The following is a 20,224-nucleotide window of genomic DNA, read 5'->3' as shown; positions in this document are numbered from 1 at the left end:
CGCTTTTTTAATTTTATTTTGTATAGAACGTCAGTTCAAACGAAAGCTGACTTTAGTTGGCGAGTTTTATTTTTTATTTTTTTCTTTTTTATTTCCATTGCAAATGTTTATAAATCTTTTTCCGCACACTAAATAAACTAATTAGATATTTCATATAATATTTAAAATATGCATCAGTTGAAAAACTAAACAAACAAAATATAATAATTACATAACTCTTAACTATATACAACAATACTTATGTGTATGCTTGCAGTTATGAATGTGTTGGTTAAAAATGGCCCTCGAATTGTTAATTACAAGTAATTGTTTATTACTACATACATATAGAATAACTGTATGTATGTATGTTTATAAGAGCTTTTTTGTGGTGCGTTTATTAACTAGAAATAAATGTAGTGCCGCAGCGCGTTACTGTTATCTACAACTTACAAATAATTTGTTATTAATGATTTAATAAGCGTTTACATCTAAATAGTACACGTATAAAATGTGGGTTTCATATTTATTTTACATGTTGCTTATATATTTCTCTGGTTTACGTCAAATAATTTGTGTACAAGTTAAAATTATTGTTTTTCTTATATATTGAAATTTTCTTACTAGTTTTCGAGGAACACACATTTGTTGAAAATAAACTACTTATTTATTAGACACCAAATAATAAACCATATCCAAAATACTTTAAATGTGTGAAAAAGCAATTTTTATAATAATACCGAAAAAACCATAAAAAAAGAAAAAAATAACAAAGCACAATTAGAAACTTATTATTTAATTTAGAACTAGTGTAAACTTAAATTAGTTAATTTGTGCATATTTTAAACATATTTTAGCTGCTTATATTATAACATTCACTTGAATCAAACAAAAATTTTATTTTCACGCAATTAAAATATAATCAATAATAAACATCAAACGAGAAAACAATGTAGCATTTACAATGCATATGTGATAGCTGATATAAAAAATATATATATTAATGTATATAAGCAAGCAAATTATACTGAAAATCACAAATCAACATTTTTCTTCTGTTCTCTTGTTAGGTGTGTGTGTGTGTGTGTGTTGTTGTTGTTGTTAGTACTTATATGTAAATGGTTTTACATGTTTTAGTTTTTTTCGCTCTTACTATATAGTCTAGCTTTATTGCATTTTCGAAACTTCGAATCTTGTATTTATGATTTCTTCATCCGAATCTAAAACCGGCAACGCGGGATCGGCCATTGATGAGGGTATATTCTCTTCCACCCAGCGTAGATCATCCTCTTCGGTCGTTGTGCCGCGCTGTGCATTTGGTGGTGTTTTAGTGCCGCCATTTGCATGCGAACTGCGCATTTTTACACCATACGCATCGGCGACGAATTGATCTTCCTCTGCAAAGACAAAAAGGAAATATAATATAGCAATAACAGGCTGATCTAAATCAGTTCCAATTTCGAAATTAGCCTATTATAAAAAACAGAAGGCTTTTCGTCATCTCTCTGAAGAATCTAATTAAAATAAAATTACAACAATAATAATACTTACCGTCATCGTCCTCATCGTCGGGCGCATCAAGTAACGGTGTAAATGCATAGCGCTGATTATTATTTGTGGGACGCCACAAAATCATAATAACCAACAATAACACCGAAAACAGTATATGCCAGAAAGCGGCATCGAACCAAATATTACGCCAAATCTATTGTAAAAAAATATATATTTAATTTGTTTTTGTTGTTTGTATTATGCACTCACTGGTGTACAGTTCTGTGACTTGCGCACATGCAGAGCATATAACATAAATATCACTGATGCAAGTACTGAAAATATCAGTGTGTTTGTGAAGTGTCTGTACAATGAGAGTTTCACCATATTTCTGAAAGTTAAAAAACAAAAACAAGCACAATAAATAAGTTATGATAATTAACACACTTCAAAGCGCTAATTTACACACACACACACACACACACACCTTCTCAAGCGCAACGTTCTGGTGGTCTGCACCAGCGATGTGAATATCCACCAACAGATGCCTGTGTCCAGCACAGCCAACGGTATAGCGGCCACCAACTGTTCATCGGTTTTCGTGCTAGTCACACGCAAGTAACTTTCAACGCAAGCCAAGACAAAGTACAGCGCGCCAACGCCAACCACGCGATGAAGCATTGGACCCAAACGAGGTCTACACACGGAAATGAACTTATATTAATAAATAAACTTAAAGAGATTAGGTAGTTAAACACAAGTGTTTTGATGAACAACGTAATTTTTAGGCATATTTGCGCAAGTGTTCAAATTTGGTATAGGTATATACATTTGTATGCACTCACTTGACAATACCGAAACCCAGACTCATTATGATGACAAGCATGCGTGCTAGTGTGCGTTTGGCGCAGGAAACAAATTCTGCCATCAATTCGGCGCCCTCAACCGGTACACCCGTGGTATTCAGGCTATAGTATTGTGCATAGAAGAAAGCTTTCTCCAGCATGCCAAGCAATATTACGCCGCCAATCCAGAATTGTATGCGCAAAAGGTCACGCCATTGCATGAATGACACAAAGAGCCAGATAATGCCGAAAATTACATAGACGACGCACATTATGCCGTAGAACTGTTAATATAAAAAAATAATAATTTTTCAAATAATAAAATTATTATATATAGAATTGTGTTTGATTTACCGCCAAGAGTGGATGATCAATCGCAGAAAGATAGCCGCCATCAGGACCAACAATGTCCAGTTGTACATGTGCGGAAAAATCTACGGGCTCTGAACTTTTGACAGCTTCAATTTTCAATGTCAATTCATAAATGCCATCTCTGCCAATGGTGATGATGTTTTTATCTAATGGCTGATATAGTAAAAAAAAAGTTTTAAATTTAAAAAACAGAGAAGTGGTTTGAAAGGTTTATAATTACGCATAAACAATTTTATACTAAAGCAGAAAATTTTAAAAACTTTCCTAACATTGAAAAGTAATTAAAAATAAACCTCAAAAATATGGCTTATTAAACGCAATATAAATTTAACATTTCACAGGAAATCAGAAATCAAATTTTGTATCTTCACGAACACAAAGTAAGTTTTATCAACATTCCCTTACTTCCTCTTCCTATGTGATAATTACAAAAAAAATAGACGCTCATACGCTGACTCATAAAATATTACCAAAAGATAAAATTCTACGAATACGCCAAATATGATAAAAAAAAAGAAAATAAATAACCTTATCAGCGACAACTAACACGCGAAATTAATTCTTGCTATAATTACTTCATATTTTATGATCATACTAAAATATTGTTTTCATAACAGACGAAGTAATATTGTCAGTAAATATGCGAGTTCCTTTCTACAAATTGACGAGATAACGGTTTTGCTTATTCTAAATGTTTATGCAAAATACTATTAATTACCGCTGTGGGATGTTTTTTGGTATTGTTCATTTTCTTGACCGATGCCAAAGCAGCTGCCTCTGGTGATAACGCTGCCATGCCAGACGCTGCCGTTTCTTGCACCGGCCATTGTTTTTCCGACAACAAAATTGGATGCGTTGAACATTCGGTAGTTTTTGAGTCCATAGTGATGAAACCAAATTCCGATTTATTTTGCATTGGCAAATTTTCTTCTATATCATATTTTTGTATATCATACTGTAAATTTAAGCAAGAAATAAATAACCAAAGTGTAAGTTGCATGCCAAGTAGACATTTACCATGCGCTTGTCCGTCCAACATTGGCGCTCGTATAATTGCCACTCAATGTTTACATCTAAGCCATCACGACCCTCACATTCGACTAATGGTTTGAAAAAGACAAAATATTCAAAAAAAAATTATTATTATTGACTCATCAAAAAGCACTTACTATGAACTTTTATTTTGGAATTGGCCAATAAGGGACGTTGCTCTCGTGCAATGTTGGCATTCTATAGGCGAAATAAATGTAAATTATTGTTAAAAAAATATATATAATTAGCAACTTTTAATTCTTATGTGTACAAATATATTTCCATACTTACCGGTGTTAACGTTTTAATAGTTTTGCCAGCATCAGAATTTGCCTGCGTTGCCGAGGCAAGCATTGTCATCAGCAGAAACACCTTCACCAATATTAGTAATTTTCTTTTCCACATTGTTTTATTTATTGATTAAACTTGCACTTAAACACTAAAATGTTTAAATAAACAGTTTAAAAAATAATGCAAATTGTTAAAATTTTTGTAAATTGCAATTTACTGTAGCAACTAATAAATTTTCACGGAAAATCGACGTCAACAAGCAAACTCAGCAAAGTGGAAGAGCGTAAAGCAAAGGAAAATAAAAATTCTGACAGTTCTAGTTGGGCTAATTGTCAATTTTTATACCGACTATTTGTTGGGAATAACGTTAAAACAAAACAAACAATAAATGCACTGAGAAAAATGTTTGATAGTTTTGTTAGAAATGTATTAAGGCAATCAAATTCACAAATGTTGCGTCAATATAATGATATTATATGCCAGTAAAAGTTTATTATAAATTTCTGCTAAAGTTAGTGAGATTTTTATAAATTTTTTGTTAATAAACAAAACAGCTGTTCCGCATTGTCCTCTTTTATGCCATGTAAACAACTACCATATGTTTTTGGGGTAAAATAAATTGAATTGGCAGTATTTGTATGACATAACCTCTTTAATAAGTCACATAAAAACTAAGTGGAAATTGGTAGGAAAACAAGATGCTAAGAAAGGTAAATCCACTTTATTTTCTGTTATTGCATTTACAAATTGTTTACTTATACTACACAGCTTAGTCCAATTGTGCCGCGCCTGCTATGCAATAATGTTGTTACTTCCTTAAATAAAACTCCAACACAGCATTACAGCGATGGACGAAGTGTATATGAACCGGACTATTTGGAGGTAAATAATTGAATGTACTAAATTATATACAAATGTATTAAAACACTTTCTACCATATCTGCTTATTTTACAGTCTTTGAAGCCCAAGTTTCCACAATATTCCTGTCTCAACGTGCAAATGAAAGGTTATGATTTCCCAATACTTGAGAGCTACCAGCGTTACTTGCATAGTGTTGCGGAATACCTTGATATCGATGTTTCCGATTGGTGAGCGTACATAAAAATATTCAAAATGACACTATAATAAAGTATATTTTTACTTTTAGTTACGCTTTGCCACCACAAACCACACAAGTACAAAGATTGCGTCCTAACTCCGCCGTTGTAGATGCCGAATACAGGCTGACAATGTATGAACGCAATCTGCAAATAAACGATGTAAACGCACCTGTGTATCCTGTATTTTTACGCATAGCGCAAGCCGCTTTGCCCGAAGGTGTGCAGTTGAGTGTACAAGAACACTCTGATGAGTTTGAGGAGCGCCGCTATGTACCCGATCGTGATTTGTTAGACTTAAAGGCCGAATTGGAACGAATGCAAGCAGGCGGACCGGGTGGACCCAAAAAGAAATAATGTGTGTATTTTGTTCTAATTGTACACGGAGGGTACAACGTACATGCATATATTTGTAGCAAGCACTTAATTTATACAAACTAAAGTGAATAAAAATACTAAATTAACTGCTTAATGTCTAAATGGAATGTACTATTTAAAGCTTTCCCCTACTGGACGGCAATATAAATGCTACAACGAAATGTTATGAAAACAAAATCTGTAGCAAAGTGTATGTATACGAAAAATTATTACAAGTAGGCACAAAGAGTGTAGAACTTAAACCTACATACATATTTATAATATAAATGGACGTTTAATCTGCACAGCTTCTATTAAAGTAATGCTGAATAGCACCCTTAGCGTCAAAGCGAGATTTTGGAAGAAAAATGTGCTTATTTAGACAACACCAAAGTGCACCACTTTAATAGCAGGCTGAGATGTATTATTCGATTTGCGTGACTTTGAGGTTTCATCACGATTTGAGGACCTTATCGGCGGACGAGGTAACTCATCGGCTGGAACGTATAGAAGCAGCTTTAGAAGCGCAATATACAAAACTAAAATATAAATACCTGCTGATAAGGGATTGAAATCTTTTAAATATTCATCATGTGGATGACATAACGGCAAGCTATCTGCTAATTCCTTTTTCGGATTTGTAATGTTACGCGGTAAGGGACGCGAATAGCCATTACGTTTCGGCAATTGTGGTTTTTCTTTACGTGGGATCTCCTGCAATGAAAAATGTTTAATATTTTTTTAGTTGTCATATTTTGAAAGTGAAATCAAGCACTCACCGGCACTACGGCGACCTGCACCGTATCCGAGAACTTCACTTTATTCTTTTCGCCCGCAGCATTGCGTGCATTTCCACCACCACTTGGCAACTCTTTATTCAAGCCATTTGCATACGTTGCACCACTGCCACCATTAACTAAATTAGCACCGTTATGTTGTTGTGTTGAACTATTCGATAGTATTGACGCCGTTGGCTTCTTTTGCAACAAACGCTTTTGATGTTCCTCACTATTTGTGGTCACAACCAAAGTTGGTGGTATTGTGCCCGAAACTAATGGATGTTGATAATATTTCGGCTTATAATTACCAGGCTGCAACGCGGATACGGACGCAATTGAAGTGGGCGCAAGCGCGCTTGGTGGCAACGGTTGCATATGTTTTTGTTGTAATGGCAAGGAATTGTCAGTAATCACAGCCGGTGTGGCATGATGCATCACATTCGAATTGGTTGTGATGGTTTGCAGGTGTGTTGAATTTACGGTTAACAGTGTGTTTGCGCTGCTGCTGTTGCCAGTGGTGGTAAACCTTGGCAGCATTGTGGCGGCGGGTGTGTTTATACTGTTTGGTGCCATTGCATCGGCTGGCAACTGCTGTTGCCATGGCAAAAGTGTGACGGATGGGGTAGCGGTCAGCGCTACAAAACGTACAAAAGAAAGTTAGAATTATTAGTAAAATATTTTTGTGTGTGCGACTACAGGAATAATGTTTGTCATACTTACCAATGCCCGTATTATTGAAATCACTGCCACTTTTTATAGACAACTCAGCAAGTGTGCTGTTTATAGTTGGTGTGTTAGTGGTGTTTTGTAAGAGTTTCAAGCTGCGCAACGAAGGCAAAGGCGGCGGTGGTGGTGGCGGACGTGCACGTATTGCATCTTGCGTACTCTCCGTGCGCAACTCGGGTTTGGGAATATTAATTTTTATCATTTCGGCACTAAATACTTTCGATTTGAATGATGGCAATGGTGGCACATAGTTCTTTAAATGTTCTTTTGCATATTTGTTATGTTGTAGCTTGCTGCGCTGCACAACCTGCAAGTCGGCATATGTTGATTGTGAGCAGGCCGATTCGGAGCGATAATCGGCACTCGAACTTAAATTGCTATTCGCAACACCGTTCACAGCACCACCGTGTCCTTCCTCTTCATGCAGTATAGTTGCTGCCTGACTGAAAGCGGCGGTAGCAAACTCCAACAAGTTTACATTCGATTTGGTCTCATTGAATAAATCCATGAATAGATCATAATCTTCAATGTCTTCAGCAACTTCAAAGGCCTCTGCATACATTTGTTTCCTAAATAATATATAATTAATTTGATTAAATATACATTAAAATACATTATTAATGCTGGCTTACCGCAGCAGATAGAAGAAGAAACGTCTCTTCAAATCAAACACCTGATCGCTAAACTCGTCTTTTGTTTCTTCGGAAAGTTCATCGGTGAATGTCTTCAGGGCTTTTCCCAGCAGCTCTACACGTGCGCGTTTCGCCTCTCCACGAAAGAAAACGTAATTAGCTATTTTGTGTAATGATATCAAACACATGGCGCCGTAGGTTTCCCAGTTGATCGCCAATAACAAATTCACCGCTTTCTCCAGCTGATGCAGCGCTAGATATTTGTCAAGCAAAACATCAGCGGTCAGGCCTGAATTGTGTATGTCACCGCGCATGCCGGCGCCAGCGAAAAAACGCAAACAACCCAATGGACCTTGTTCGAAGTGCAACAAAAGCAAACAATCGGTTTGGCCATATGGTAAAGAGCGTTGCGTCAAATCCGGCTTGTGACTAAACGCAATGTGCAACAATGTCGGTTGTATGGTGAAGTAGTGTGAAAGATCCAACAAATTCAGCGGTGTGACATCTTCGCTTTGCAATTGATTGCCTACCGCCGTGAGGGCGAGGTCAAAACATTGAAATTGCGCACGCTCATTAGCTACCATAACAATACTACTATCCGAGTGCCAAGCACATTGCGTGGGTATCTGCAATGTGTATGAAATTTTATAATATGAAATACTATTGTATTTAATTATATATGTAATATTTGTTTACTTACGATGTCTATACGTGTTGTGACTTTGGTAACTTGCTGTACTAGATCATGCAGACAAATTTTTCGATCGATTGAACCCAAGAATAGTTTCTCTTGGTCTGGACTGAAGGCATGACAACATATTTGCGTTCCCATTGTTATTGACGTCACTGTGGCGCGTTGCATTTTACCAGCATTTATCTCATAGGTACATACTTCAGCAGATATTTCCCCTTTTCGTGATACTTTTTGCTCTACTGTCAAAATTTGACTTTCGGCGGAGCGTAGAAAATCCACAGAGAGCGGATCATTCTCAGACCAACAATATGAAACGGACTCTATTTGCATGCTATAGAAGACAAAGAGAACTGTTATTTGAGTAAAAGTATTAACTGAAGAACTGCTTAGCAGAGTTATATAATTGTGGAGAATGCTGTCCCCGTAATATTTTCAAACTTTCTTGCGTATTTTACACTCACCCCTTTAATTTAAAAACATGTATATTCGCCCTATCCTGATCACGTATTGTTGGTCGCCAAGGATAAACTTCGTTCTGAGAAGATTTCGTCCATATAACAAAAAGATCCGCGCTACTATTCACAATTAGATGACGCGATAATTTACGCTCTGACGGTCCTGGTATTATCACATGAAATATGCGTGGATCCATATTACTAATTTTCTCAGGTCCTTGCAGACGTGTGTTCGGTTTTTGTAAATGCACCACCGTCAACTGATTCGTATTATAGGCTAAGACGATGTGGGAACGTGTGAAAAATGCTAAACCAGAGATAAAACATGAGACAATAAAACGTATTACTAGTGTAATGCAGAAATACTGTAGGCAAAACAAACAAAACACAGCAAAGTTGTAGCGAAATTAATTAACATTAATTGCATGTGAAACTGTGTGAATCCGCGCATGCTCATGGGTATGCGCAAATGCAAATTTCTCCACACTATCAGCATTAGAGAATTTATGTATGTATATACACACAGATAAATATTCGCCGCGCAACTTTTTGTCACATTTATTTCCCTGCCTATGGTATGTACATATACACTTACCGTCGGTGATAACTTCCGACGCCAGCTTGCCAACAAAGTACTTCTCATAGACCATGCGCAATATGTCACCTGTCGCAGGATCCACAGATATATGTGCGATAATACCGTTGGCGAATAGAAGCAACACTTGCGCAGCATCACGCCATTCGGTATGCACAATTTTATAACTACGCAGTAATTCCTCCAAGCGTTTAATGTTATCCTTCAAACGCCCAGGTGCCTTGCGGCTATTCTTAAGCACCGTCACACCATTACGCCGTTCAATGTAATCACGCTTGGCGATTGCTGTCAGCTCAGCGTTCTGTTGCTGTGCCTCACGATTGCGTGTGTAACGGAAGGCACCTAGATCGGTCGATTTAATGCGCAACTCATCGCGTACACTCCACAGATGACATTCACCGAGGAGAGTTAGCATTGCAAGCGCTTGTGGTTGCAAGTGTTAAGCCGTTGACTTTCAATAACTTTTGTTTATATTATATAAAATAATATATTTCTGTAATGTTTTATTCTTGCAATACTCTCACATCATTTATCGTTAGACGATTTGATGCACTACCACACTTTTTGCACATGCAATTTCCTAATGAATTTATGCACAACGGGAATTTAACAAACCACAACTCCAGGTCTCGTTTTAAGCATACTTGTGCTAATGTTATTCCAAACTTATCGCGAACAAACACCGCTACAAGTATATTTCTATATGCGGCTGCTGTCTCGCGGTTAGCGTCGCCGTCGTCACCACAGCGTCACAGCTAGATTCCCGAAGAATTTGGCTAATTTATGCGCTGCAATAATATTACTTGATATATGTTGCTATTGTTATTGAGTTAGTAGTTAATGTTGTTTGCGTTGTTGTTGTTGTGCTGCTGTTAACTGCGTGCCTTTTATTGCCCTACTGATCGTATGGATGCGCAAGTTTGCCTACGTTGTAGTCATTGTACTATGCAGACCTGTTGCTTCTGCGTATTGGTATTTCAAACAATTTTATGTTTTATTCCACTTATTTACACTTGTATGTATGTAGCATGAAAACACAAAGTATTCTCAAAATTGCACAATATCGCAGCTATTTTGTTTAAAAATAAATATATAAACACTAATAACAATAAAAAAAAATTGCACGCAAATTGACAATCAACAATGAATTGTTGCTTCTGCCCGATTAGTGCACGATCAGAGATGAGAGAAAAGCAGAGTTGCATACAGAAGTCATGACAACTACACTGGAAGCAATAATCTGTTGAAATATCAAATGAATATAAAATATGTGTATATTAAGTAAATTGCTATAGTTTATTATTTACCGCAAATACCACTATAATAATTTTTTATTTGAAACAGACAAGAAACTATTTTTTTCTTTAAATAAGAAAAACATTATGCGTATAAATATTAAGTATTCAAAAAATATATAAATTTATTAATTAAACAAGTAACTGTTACTTATTTTTATACCCTCAACATCTATGCCATAAGGATTGTAATAACCAGCAGGAAGCGTGGGAGACCTTATAAAATAAGTAGGCATGAGCTGAGTCGATTTTGCCATGTCCATCTGACTCTCTGTATATATGCTAACTCTCGCTTAGTTTTTGAGATATCGATCTGAAAATTCGAACACGTTCTTTTCTTTCCAAGAAGCTGCTTATATGCCGAAATCGCCGAATTCAGACCACTATAGGTTAAAGCGGCTGAACAAACGAAATGATGAAGGGAAAAAAAGTTCATGTAGGAGAAACTTTTTTATTTGGCGAAATATCACCACGAAATTTGGCACGGATCCTTACGCAAGCCAAGGGTACAATCTACATATTAATAAAATGTTTGGATCGAGCCACCGTAGCATATACATATGTAGCTGCGATACAAAACTCAATCAAGTCGTCATATGGAAACTTTTTTATTTGACGAGAGATCTTCATGAAATTTGGCACGAATTATTGCCAAAGATAAGGCTAAAATTTCCTCTAATGTATTTATTTACCTGAAAAAATTCAAATATTTTTCACACAACAAACCTTTCTCCACTACAATAAGAAAATAAAAAAATTCAAAGTTTTTATTTAAACAAAACTTTTATTTCATTTCAGTTGTTGTAATGTATTGTAAAATAAACAATTTCACAAATTAATTCACAGATCTTTTTTCGTGTTTCTCGTTCACATTCTTATATGCTTACTTAGGTTTTTTTTTAATTTAATTTTTTAAGTATTTCATTCAGTTTGCCATAGTTTCTACGCCAAGTTTACTTTAAAGCAAAATCGAAAAACCCTTACGACACTAAAACAAGTAACATGGATATATTTGCGTGTATATATTTAAATATATGTATGTATATGTGTGTAAATTATTCTTATACTTAATGTTATGTAATTACATATGGAAATCTGTACTAAACAGCTACAAAAACATTAAACTTCCATCGCACAAAAGTAATCTTGCAAGCTTAACGACAAAGTGTCGTACAACATTTTTTTCAAATCTTTATATTTTCAATATTATATCGTCACCTAAAATGCAAAGAAAAATGATATAACAGAAACAAAATTTGAGTTTTGGTTATAAAATGGTTATATACTGGTTATATCTAACATATGTGTAATAATGATGTAAAGTATCGTAAGCAATAAATAACTCAATTTCAGTTGTGATTGATGATACATTGTTTTGCATTTTAGATGACGATGTGAACATCCTCTTACACTAACGGTGGCAAAGTGACCCAAAATGACTTTGAACAATTATAATCAAAAAGGAATTTATATATTTTCAAGTGTTTTCTCTACAAGCAATATTTTATATTTTTTACAAAAAAAAAAATAATAATAATTACATACATACATATTTATAAGTATAATCTATGAATTTTTGTATACATGCATGCATGTTTTATATGTTTGTGTTTATATATGAAATTCAAGTTGCAGTTTGAGTTTTCAAACACTAGTGTTGTGCTTCAAGGACTTTGTAATAAAATTATTAATATTGTTTGCATTATATTTATGTATTTCATTGTTGTTCTTTATATAACTTAAATTTATACAAGGCATTGCGATATTTGCTAACGTTTTGTTATGCGTTTATGTACATATATATATAGTAAATGACTTTTTGGACGACGATGAGTTTACAAGACAACTAATGCAGACACGTAGAATGTATGCGCCTAAAAGTATGCTAATTTGCAACAAATACGCTGTCGCGTTTATTTGTTTATTTTGGTAATTTTTTTTAAGTTTGCTAAATTAAGTGTGAACCATTTCATACAATTTCATTAATTTTTTGTTTAAGTCTGCCAAAATTAACTGTGTATCATTTCGTACCATTTAAATTCAAATATTTCATGTGCAAATCTACTTTTAGGCGCTATACCACGCAGTCTTACAGCTCATGTGACATCTTGGAAAAACTAACATAAATTTTATCACACCTCTTTGCGACTACATACTATTTACACAGCAACTTATATTTAGTACTTATTTTTTACTACTATTTTGTGCCAATTAAATATTTATAGTATACTCAGTAGTTAATAAGATTTTTTTAAATTTGTTTTAACAATTTTATATGAGCTACTTTGCAGTCTAACTATAGAGCAGCCTTATTCATTGTTTCGATTCCGAATTTGGTTAAAATATATTTGTTTGTGTTTTGTTTTTGTTTCTGTTCGTCGTCAATTTCATCTACCAGTAAAATAACTAAAGCAAAAAATAAAAAAAAATGTTAATGCTTATTTCATGTACATACATATATATTATTTAGCATTAAAGCAAATATTTGGCTAACCAAAATGTGCTTAACAAATTAAAATGTTTATGGCATGAGCAAGTACGTATGCATTTAGTTGCATTAATTATAGTGCATATGACTTATAAACATAAAGACGAGTGTGTAGGAAATTAAATATAGCACTTCAAGTGTTTATCGTGTTTATCTATAGATATGACGACATACATAAATATGTCAGCGCATCAAATATGTATCAACGTTCAACCAATTGTTTTGCTTCATTTCAATCAATACTTAGTATAAAAATAATAATTTATAGTTAACATTTTAAGTGGAATAATTAAATTACTTAGCACTAAAATAACGTTTTTAAACATTAAAGCGTACAAAGTACATACTTTTAGATACATAAATAAGGTTTCGTTTTTTTTTTATAATTGTTTTACAATTAGTTTTTATATGTGCACTAAGGTGAGTCTGTGTGTGTGTTTAGCGATTTTTTTTTATTGCATAATACAAATAAATATATAAATTTATATTATAGCCGCCAGATCTACACTATAGATCTGAAGAAAAAAATATATTAAACACAACAAATTCAAAAATTGTGTTGAGATAATATATATTAAGTAAATTAAATAAAATAAAAAAAAAAAAAAAAACAAAAAAAAATTTTTAAATTAAATATTGCAAATATAAATTTGCTGCATAAAAGAAATGTGTGTGGCACTACAGGCCGCAGACTATTAAGTTCACTTTATGAGCACAAATTAAGTGTTTTACAAGTGTTGGCCTGCCATAACGCTTTTGAAAGTAGTTTATTAACTGGCTGATTGATTGTTTAATTGCTGCACAACATTTCCCATGCACAAAAATAAAAGAAAACATAAAATTTGGCGCACATTTTGCAACATACTATTCTACTAATTAGTGTGATTGCTAGCATTTAAAGCTATTTCAAACAAGTTTTCAATTCGTTGTACGCCTTTGTAACGGCATTGTAACAATTTTTATATCAGCGTTCTGCAGTCTTCTAACGTCTACTTATAAGCGCCTAGAAGTGCGCTACAATTGTTACACCTCTCTATTATATAATTTGTTTAGCAACAAAGTTGCATAGTAACTTTGTAGCTAAGAAGTTTTAAAAGACAACGTCTCCTTGACCACGCGCGCCAGTCCTATATGCACACATTAATTCGCCACAAACACACATACACACATTATAGTTACGCCTGAGCGTTGTGTATGTGTGTTGGCGTTTTGTACTTATAGTCGTTCAAAGTAATCACGCTACAAGCCATAAACGAAAACAAATCTAGAAGTCGTAGAATTCATTGCTTTTATTATTGAATCGTCGCGTTAACACATACACGACTGCTTCGTAGGTGGCCATCATTATGGCTGTGTTAGGTATTTGTCGCACCAATTGTGTCGCTAAGCCTCTGCAAAGATAAGATAATGCAAGTAATGTCGATTAATGCCTTCAATTAATTTTCTTGTGGTCAAAGATTATGTATATATTTATGAATTTTTAAATTATTTATAACATAATTATATGACAATATTTATATGAAAAAAAAAATTGTTTTAGAGCATTTTTTGTATTATAAACTTTTACGAATTTCGAAAAAAAATAAACTTTTTTCGTGATTGGTAAATTTTATATTATTTTTATCGTTTATTTTATTTATTTAAGGGGTTATATACAGTTGGGAAAAAAAATCGATTTTTTTATTTCCATTTTTTTGAGAAGCCGCCATTTTGTCAATATTTTTTTATCTTATTCCTTCGATTAATAAATAGATTTAACATTACTTTAAAAAAATCTGTTCGGTTTTTTAATTTCAGAGGATTCCGTTCAATTGAATTCTGGAAAAATCACTTTTTTCGGCCTTCTAACTGTATACAACCCTACAATAAACACGTTATTAAACAACGTTTTGCCTAAATGTAGGCAACGTTTTTTTCCTGTGCTGAAGCGTGAGTTTAATAGTATACATTCAGGATGCAAATAGATAAAGTACCCGATTTTGATTTCGGCGTAAAATTAATATAGTGCGATGGAGCAAAATCTGGTCACAATCGAATTGAAAAAATTCTGCTTTATCAGGACGAGTCGAGCAAGAACGCGTTTCATACCCAAAATATCCAACAAAATAATTCGAACGGACTCACGAGAGATGTCTAGCTATCTTACCATCTCTCTAACACTATTCTTCACTTTTTTAATATATTCATGAATTGAAAAGGTCGTCCAGAACGAGGCAACGATCTATCGACCGTCTTTGAAGACTTTATAGCACTCGAAGGCTTGACTTTTTGATAAAACTGAATCACCGTAAGCCTTCTCCAACATTCGCAACGATTCCGCACACCAAATTTGGTTAGAAATACAAAATTTGAGGCAAATTCTTTGTTCAATATTTTTATCCGGAAATTTAATCACAATTTCCGGGCGCTTTTTTGTTTTAATGTACATATACTGTTTACTTTTAATAAATTTTAAAGCTTCAGTAAGTAGAATTTAGTTTGTAAATTATCTCTGTTACCACAGATCCTTTTGAAATCTATTTTTATAGCTGATGAAAACGTTAGAACTTAATAAAATAACAAAAAAATATTTAGAGCAACCAGAGTGGAAAGTGCAGTAGATTTAAGCAAATAATAATAATAATAAAATTACTCACGAGTTACTGCTATTTGCATAACTAATAAACAAGCTCATTTAAGATTGGCGAAATTCCACAGGGTGTTCATAAAAACTAGCGCAAATTGTGTGCGCAATTTTCTCCGCGCAAATGCATTTTTGCGCTTTTATTTAAACGATTACTTAAAGTCAATTATAATTTAGCAAACAAGCAGAAGAAAAATTAAAACATAAACAGACTTTGCTTAGAATATTGTACTTTATGGCGAGGAAGAAATCTAATGCGTCATTTGGCAACAATAAAAACTCTAAACAAATAAATCACCAAGGGACATAAAAGAATTTGACAGACGGTGTGAAGTAGCGCCAGCATGTATGTACATACATATGTATGTATCTGTGTGTGTGCGAAAAGTTTGCGTTATATTTCATTGAGATAAGCAAATTAAAAATAGACACAACGACTCATACAAGTGGCTACAGCGTGTTCGGTCAATTAGTGTAAGCGTATTGTGCATGTAATTGTACAATGAGAATATTTGAAATACATATGTACGCACGTAAGAGCACTGTAATGCTGACAGAGAAAGCATTTTATTTCTTGCAATTATGAAAATTAGCAGTCGAAGTCAGTTGATGGAGAATTTTAATTGCAATTTGACGATGGAAATATAGCTTTTATGAAGAAATGTATCTTAATTTTGATGGGTCTGTTTTAACAGCTATATGCTATAGTGTTAAAACACAGACTGCCTACCTCGCAATGCTACAATCGCGGCACGGGCGGCATGGAATAGATACCGAGAGGTGAAGAAGGTAGCGAAACGCATTTCCAGACAAAAAAAGAGAGAGACCGAAATGCGTGAGTACGAAGAACTTGACAAGCTGGCCGACAGGGGTAATGCTCGAAAATTCTACGAAAAGATGCGGGACTAACAGAAGGTTTCAGGACCGGAGCATACTCTTGTAGAACCCCCAGAGGTGGTCCAGTGACTGATGCCCAGAGCATACTGAAATTATGGAGGGAACACTTCTCCTGCCTCTGCTGAATGGAAGTGAAAGCATAACACCAGAGATGGTGAACCTGATTCCCCAATCGATGACGATGGAGCAGACGACCCGACCATGAAGAAGTTCGAAGAACAATTACCCGTCTGAAGAACAACAAATTGTCTTACTTATTATATTTTACTTTTATATATATTTTATGACATCTCCTTCAGGAGAATCGTGGAAACCCTGGGATATCAGAATACGTAAAGACAACTTTGAATATTGTTGCCACGACAATCGTTTTTATATAAACGACATGAAGGCGGCTTTAAATGCGACAAATTACTGTAAACTCGGGAGTATTCCTCAAATTAATTGCAGAATATTTTCTGTACCTACAATACCAACAATAACAACAACAGCCACTTTTAATTCTTCTATTAATTAATTATTGAAATTTGGATATTTAGTTGTTCGTCTTACCGATAAAGTCCAGCTCTACCCTCCTCTTTCCACACAGTCTGCAATGTTTGGAAAAATGTATTATATTTATTGCCCTCCTCACGCAGTCTTGTGCGTGCCACCTCATGTGGATACGCAATACAGGATGCTACAGTCTTTGAAACGGCACCAGCCATCATGAATTCCAGAAAGTCCTTCGATGATTTAACATCTTCGTGACGTGAGTTGCGCATTTCAAGCTGTAAAAACGAAATAAATATATTAGGAAATATATGTAGATTTTATTAGAGCGCCAGCTTACCAGTTTCGATTTGATAAACTCGTAAATGACAAAGTGTATCATGGTCTCACAGATGCCAAAATAGCTGGCTGTAATGCCTTTGTAGAAACCGGCAATGCCGCCTTGTGCATACACTCGATTAATGCATTCTCGCACCGTCATTTGCACTTTGGAATTGTAGTCTAGCTGCAGGCGCGTCTTTACAAACCAAATAGGATTCGTTAGTGTGGAGGAGACGAAACCAGCGCTCGCGGCACTCAAGATGTGCACTTGCGGTGACTCTGTTTGTATGTAACTGTAACAAAATTGTGCGAAAATAATACTTCTTTTAATTAATTGATTAAATTTGTTTGTAATAAGCAACTTTTACCAGTGGTAAAATTAGTGAATCGCTAAAAAACTGTGCATAGATCAAAAGCGGTGAGAGAGGTGTTTTCGTGAGAACGTGACCCACACGCCATACTGCATTGTTGAAGAGATACATTAATTGTAGTGGCGACGATAGTATTATTTATCATGATATTTAAACCTACGTAAACGTGCGAGCAGCTTTTGACGACTTAGTAAATTATCGGATGGAGTGCACCTTTTGAAAAATATGGTGGCAAATTGGTGCTCCGCAGTAAATTTCAACTGGTAACCAGATGTTCGAGTTCGAGGCATTTTTCTGCATTATTGTCTATCGATTAAATATTTTTATTTTCCTAACATTTTCTGCCAATAATTTATGTATTTCGAATACGTGAAATTTTTTTAGTACTAGTCCAGTAGAACAAAACTGCGTATATATTGTTTTATTATTAAACGGTGTAATGGGCAGAAGGTGCATAAATATTTAGAAAACGCAAACGAAAGCCTTCAGCGCCTTGCATTACGGGGTTTGGGAAAATTTGTTTGTCAAGTGGAACTAAATCCATATCAAAAATGGTAATTTATTTCATTCGGATGCCCAGAAATATACATTTTATTATTTTTCAAAATTTTTGCGCGGTATATTGGTAAACAATATAAAAATATTTTAAGATAAGAGCCAAAATACATACTTTAAGAGTTATTTATAAATGCTGTGTATGCAATTTTTTCTACTTGACCAGAATTATATAACTTGTATAGTGCAAAAAATGTATTCACAAACGATTTTATTTATGAAGCTGCTTTTTCAACTCGGGGAAAAACAAAAATAAAATCGGAAACTCACCTTAAATTATTCAAAAAATTCTTTGTCTGTGAGTAGGTGCAAAAATATACCGCACGTGATGGCGCTACGCCAACGAGATTTGGGCCCAGACCTTTGAAAAGTGCGCGTGGACCTTCATTTTGTACTATGTACCTGGAAAAAATAAAATAAAAAATTATTTTAAACATTAATAGTCATTTTAGACGCAACAAAAAAAAATATATATATTATACTTTATACTTACCTCAAGCACTGCATGATGCTCATTGACTTTGTGGAGGTGGATGAGATGCCGCAATGAGAAATAGCCATGATCTGTAGTCAACAAAAAGGGTGTAAAAACAAAAATTAAATATTATTTTCTAAAAATAAAAATAATTGTTAAATTTTAGTATGAAAAAATTATGAAAATAGAAATATTGAAAATTTGCATAAAATTGGTACTACCCTACGCACACCCCCAATCACCTGTGGCTGTGACCTCTTACGCAAAATGGTTGTGCTCAATTTACGACGCTGTTCGGGTCGTAGCAATTCGCTAGCGCCATTGGTTGAGCCTGGCGGTTCGAGACGTGTGGGTCCGAGAAAAGCATTGGAACTCTGTAGGCGTGTCTTAACCACTTCCAAGGGACATGTGACGACAGCACCAACTGTGCCAGCAGTTCTGGAAAAAACAGGAAAAAATAATAATTATAACATAAGTATACAAATACATATAGACATAATAATAAATATCAACCCGTTTATATGTATATCTGTTGTAAGCATATTTGCGACAATCAGCGAATGAATGAAGCAAGCGCATAGGAAATTCAATTGATATTGATGCAAGTTTGAAAAATAACAGGAGGCTTGGTTATGTACATACACCGAATACAAATACAAATATACATGTAACGCTTGAGCGTCACGCCATCTGACAGAGTACATTTAAATTCGCGGTTGTTGGCAGGAAGACATTCTGTCACATTTTTATTTGATTTGCTTTTAAAAATGTCTTTATAAATAACCAAGCGCAATTGACGTGCGGCTCGTCATCACCGACGTATTTGAGCGCCAAGCGAAGGAACAAATAGCATTTTGTCGAGCAGAACCGCAAATAAGTGTTTAGTTTGCCATTTTCAGTTTATCTTTCGATGTTCGAAATTATTTATAAAAATATCTAAATATTTATTTTATTTTTAATTTAACATATCTGTTATGGAATTTTGACGTTTGGGTAATCACAAAGGAAATTGCTTATTTTGACAGCAAAATTATAGATACGTTATGCAACAGCAAAAAAAAAGCATTCGAAAAAGATAGTCAGGAGTATTATCTTATAATAATATAATAAAAAATTCCTTCTGGAAAATTATGTAGACGAAAAAAATGCTGCGAAGAATCATTGGAATGCTATAATTTAAAATATAAAAAAATAATTTTTATAGCAACTTTTTTATGATGCATTACAGTTTTGTAATGCTATTTTATATTATAATATAAGTATGGTATAATTATAAATTTTTATAGTAACTCATTTATAGCATTATAATTTTTATAGCACAAATTTTGAAGTATCGCAGATAGTCGTACGAATAAAGCTAG

At 34.2% G+C, this 20,224-nt stretch overlaps 4 protein-coding genes across 6 annotated transcripts in view; 1 reads left to right on the top strand and 3 right to left on the bottom strand.

The window, feature by feature from the left end:
* Positions 1–3: 3 nt before the first annotated feature.
* LOC120767710 (transmembrane protein 87A) lies at positions 4–4,124 on the bottom strand. The gene is made up of 10 exons (XM_040093905.1): positions 4,011–4,124; positions 3,857–3,917; positions 3,705–3,787; positions 3,406–3,642; positions 2,670–2,840; positions 2,316–2,599; positions 1,958–2,167; positions 1,741–1,861; positions 1,531–1,684; positions 4–1,376 (listed from the first exon to the last, which is right to left on the bottom strand). Exons 1-10 carry the CDS (start codon positions 4,122–4,124, stop codon positions 1,147–1,149), a joined length of 1,665 nt encoding a protein of 554 aa, XP_039949839.1. The 3' UTR covers positions 4–1,146.
* A 501-nt stretch (positions 4,125–4,625) lies between these two features.
* LOC120767712 (39S ribosomal protein L48, mitochondrial) lies at positions 4,626–5,588 on the top strand. Its single transcript, XM_040093908.1, has 4 exons — positions 4,626–4,720; positions 4,779–4,892; positions 4,966–5,099; positions 5,159–5,588. The coding sequence occupies exons 1-4, from the start codon at positions 4,709–4,711 to the stop codon at positions 5,463–5,465; spliced, it is 567 nt and encodes a 188-aa protein (XP_039949842.1). The 5' UTR covers positions 4,626–4,708; the 3' UTR covers positions 5,466–5,588.
* LOC120767707 (WD repeat-containing and planar cell polarity effector protein fritz) lies at positions 5,472–10,485 on the bottom strand. The gene is made up of 8 exons (XM_040093903.1): positions 9,347–10,485; positions 8,758–9,058; positions 8,303–8,627; positions 7,603–8,228; positions 6,965–7,539; positions 6,245–6,879; positions 6,020–6,179; positions 5,472–5,962 (listed from the first exon to the last, which is right to left on the bottom strand). The coding sequence occupies exons 1-8, from the start codon at positions 9,759–9,761 to the stop codon at positions 5,844–5,846; spliced, it is 3,156 nt and encodes a 1,051-aa protein (XP_039949837.1). The 5' UTR covers positions 9,762–10,485; the 3' UTR covers positions 5,472–5,843.
* Positions 10,486–12,334: 1,849 nt separating this feature from the next.
* The window catches only part of LOC120767764 (mitochondrial carrier protein Rim2), a 36,450-nt gene continuing 28,560 nt past the window's right edge, over positions 12,335–20,224 (bottom strand). The window contains exons 2-8 of one of the 3 annotated variants that reach the window (XM_040094003.1): positions 19,085–19,301; positions 18,882–18,952; positions 18,659–18,790; positions 17,482–17,755; positions 17,202–17,419; positions 14,449–14,520; positions 12,335–13,047 (exon numbers count right to left, since the gene is read on the bottom strand). In XM_040094003.1, the coding sequence (XP_039949937.1) occupies positions 13,029–13,047; positions 14,449–14,520; positions 17,202–17,419; positions 17,482–17,755; positions 18,659–18,790; positions 18,882–18,952; positions 19,085–19,301 (1,003 nt within the window). In that variant the 3' untranslated portion in view covers positions 12,335–13,028. Of the gene's footprint in view, positions 14,521–17,201; positions 17,420–17,481; positions 17,756–18,658; positions 18,791–18,881; positions 18,953–19,084; positions 19,302–20,224 lie in introns of all 3 variants that reach the window. The other 2 variants (XM_040094001.1, XM_040094002.1) reach the window with 2 other exon arrangements.

The sequence above is a fragment of the Bactrocera tryoni genome, chromosome 2 (genome assembly GCF_016617805.1).
Source record: "Bactrocera tryoni isolate S06 chromosome 2, CSIRO_BtryS06_freeze2, whole genome shotgun sequence".
Classification (NCBI taxonomy): domain Eukaryota; kingdom Metazoa; phylum Arthropoda; class Insecta; order Diptera; family Tephritidae; genus Bactrocera; species Bactrocera tryoni.
Note: the sequence above shows the minus strand (reverse complement) of the source record. Positions and strands in the feature narration are given on the sequence as shown.

Bases quoted from the DNA above. Each gene is read 5' to 3' on its own strand.
- LOC120767710 (XM_040093905.1), bottom strand. From the start codon at position 4,124: ATGTGGAAAAGAAAATTACTAATATTGGTGAAGGTGTTTCTGCTGATG. The intron at 1,862-1,957 runs GTGTGTGTGTGT...TTTAACTTTCAG, and splicing joins AGAACGTTGCGCTTGAGAAG to AAATATGGTGAAACTCTCAT. The intron at 1,377-1,530 runs GTAAGTATTATT...TTGTCTTTGCAG, and splicing joins CGACGATGAGGACGATGACG to AGGAAGATCAATTCGTCGCC.
- LOC120767712 (XM_040093908.1), top strand. The intron at 4,893-4,965 runs GTAAATAATTGA...CTTATTTTACAG, and splicing joins ATGAACCGGACTATTTGGAG to TCTTTGAAGCCCAAGTTTCC. The intron at 5,100-5,158 runs GTGAGCGTACAT...TTTTACTTTTAG, and splicing joins GATATCGATGTTTCCGATTG to TTACGCTTTGCCACCACAAA.
- LOC120767707 (XM_040093903.1), bottom strand. From the start codon at position 9,761: ATGCTAACTCTCCTCGGTGAATGTCATCTGTGGAGTGTACGCGATGAG. The intron at 8,628-8,757 runs GTGAGTGTAAAA...TGTCTTCTATAG, and splicing joins CATGTTTTTAAATTAAAGGG to CATGCAAATAGAGTCCGTTT. The intron at 6,180-6,244 runs GTGAGTGCTTGA...TTTTCATTGCAG, and splicing joins TGCAGGTCGCCGTAGTGCCG to GAGATCCCACGTAAAGAAAA.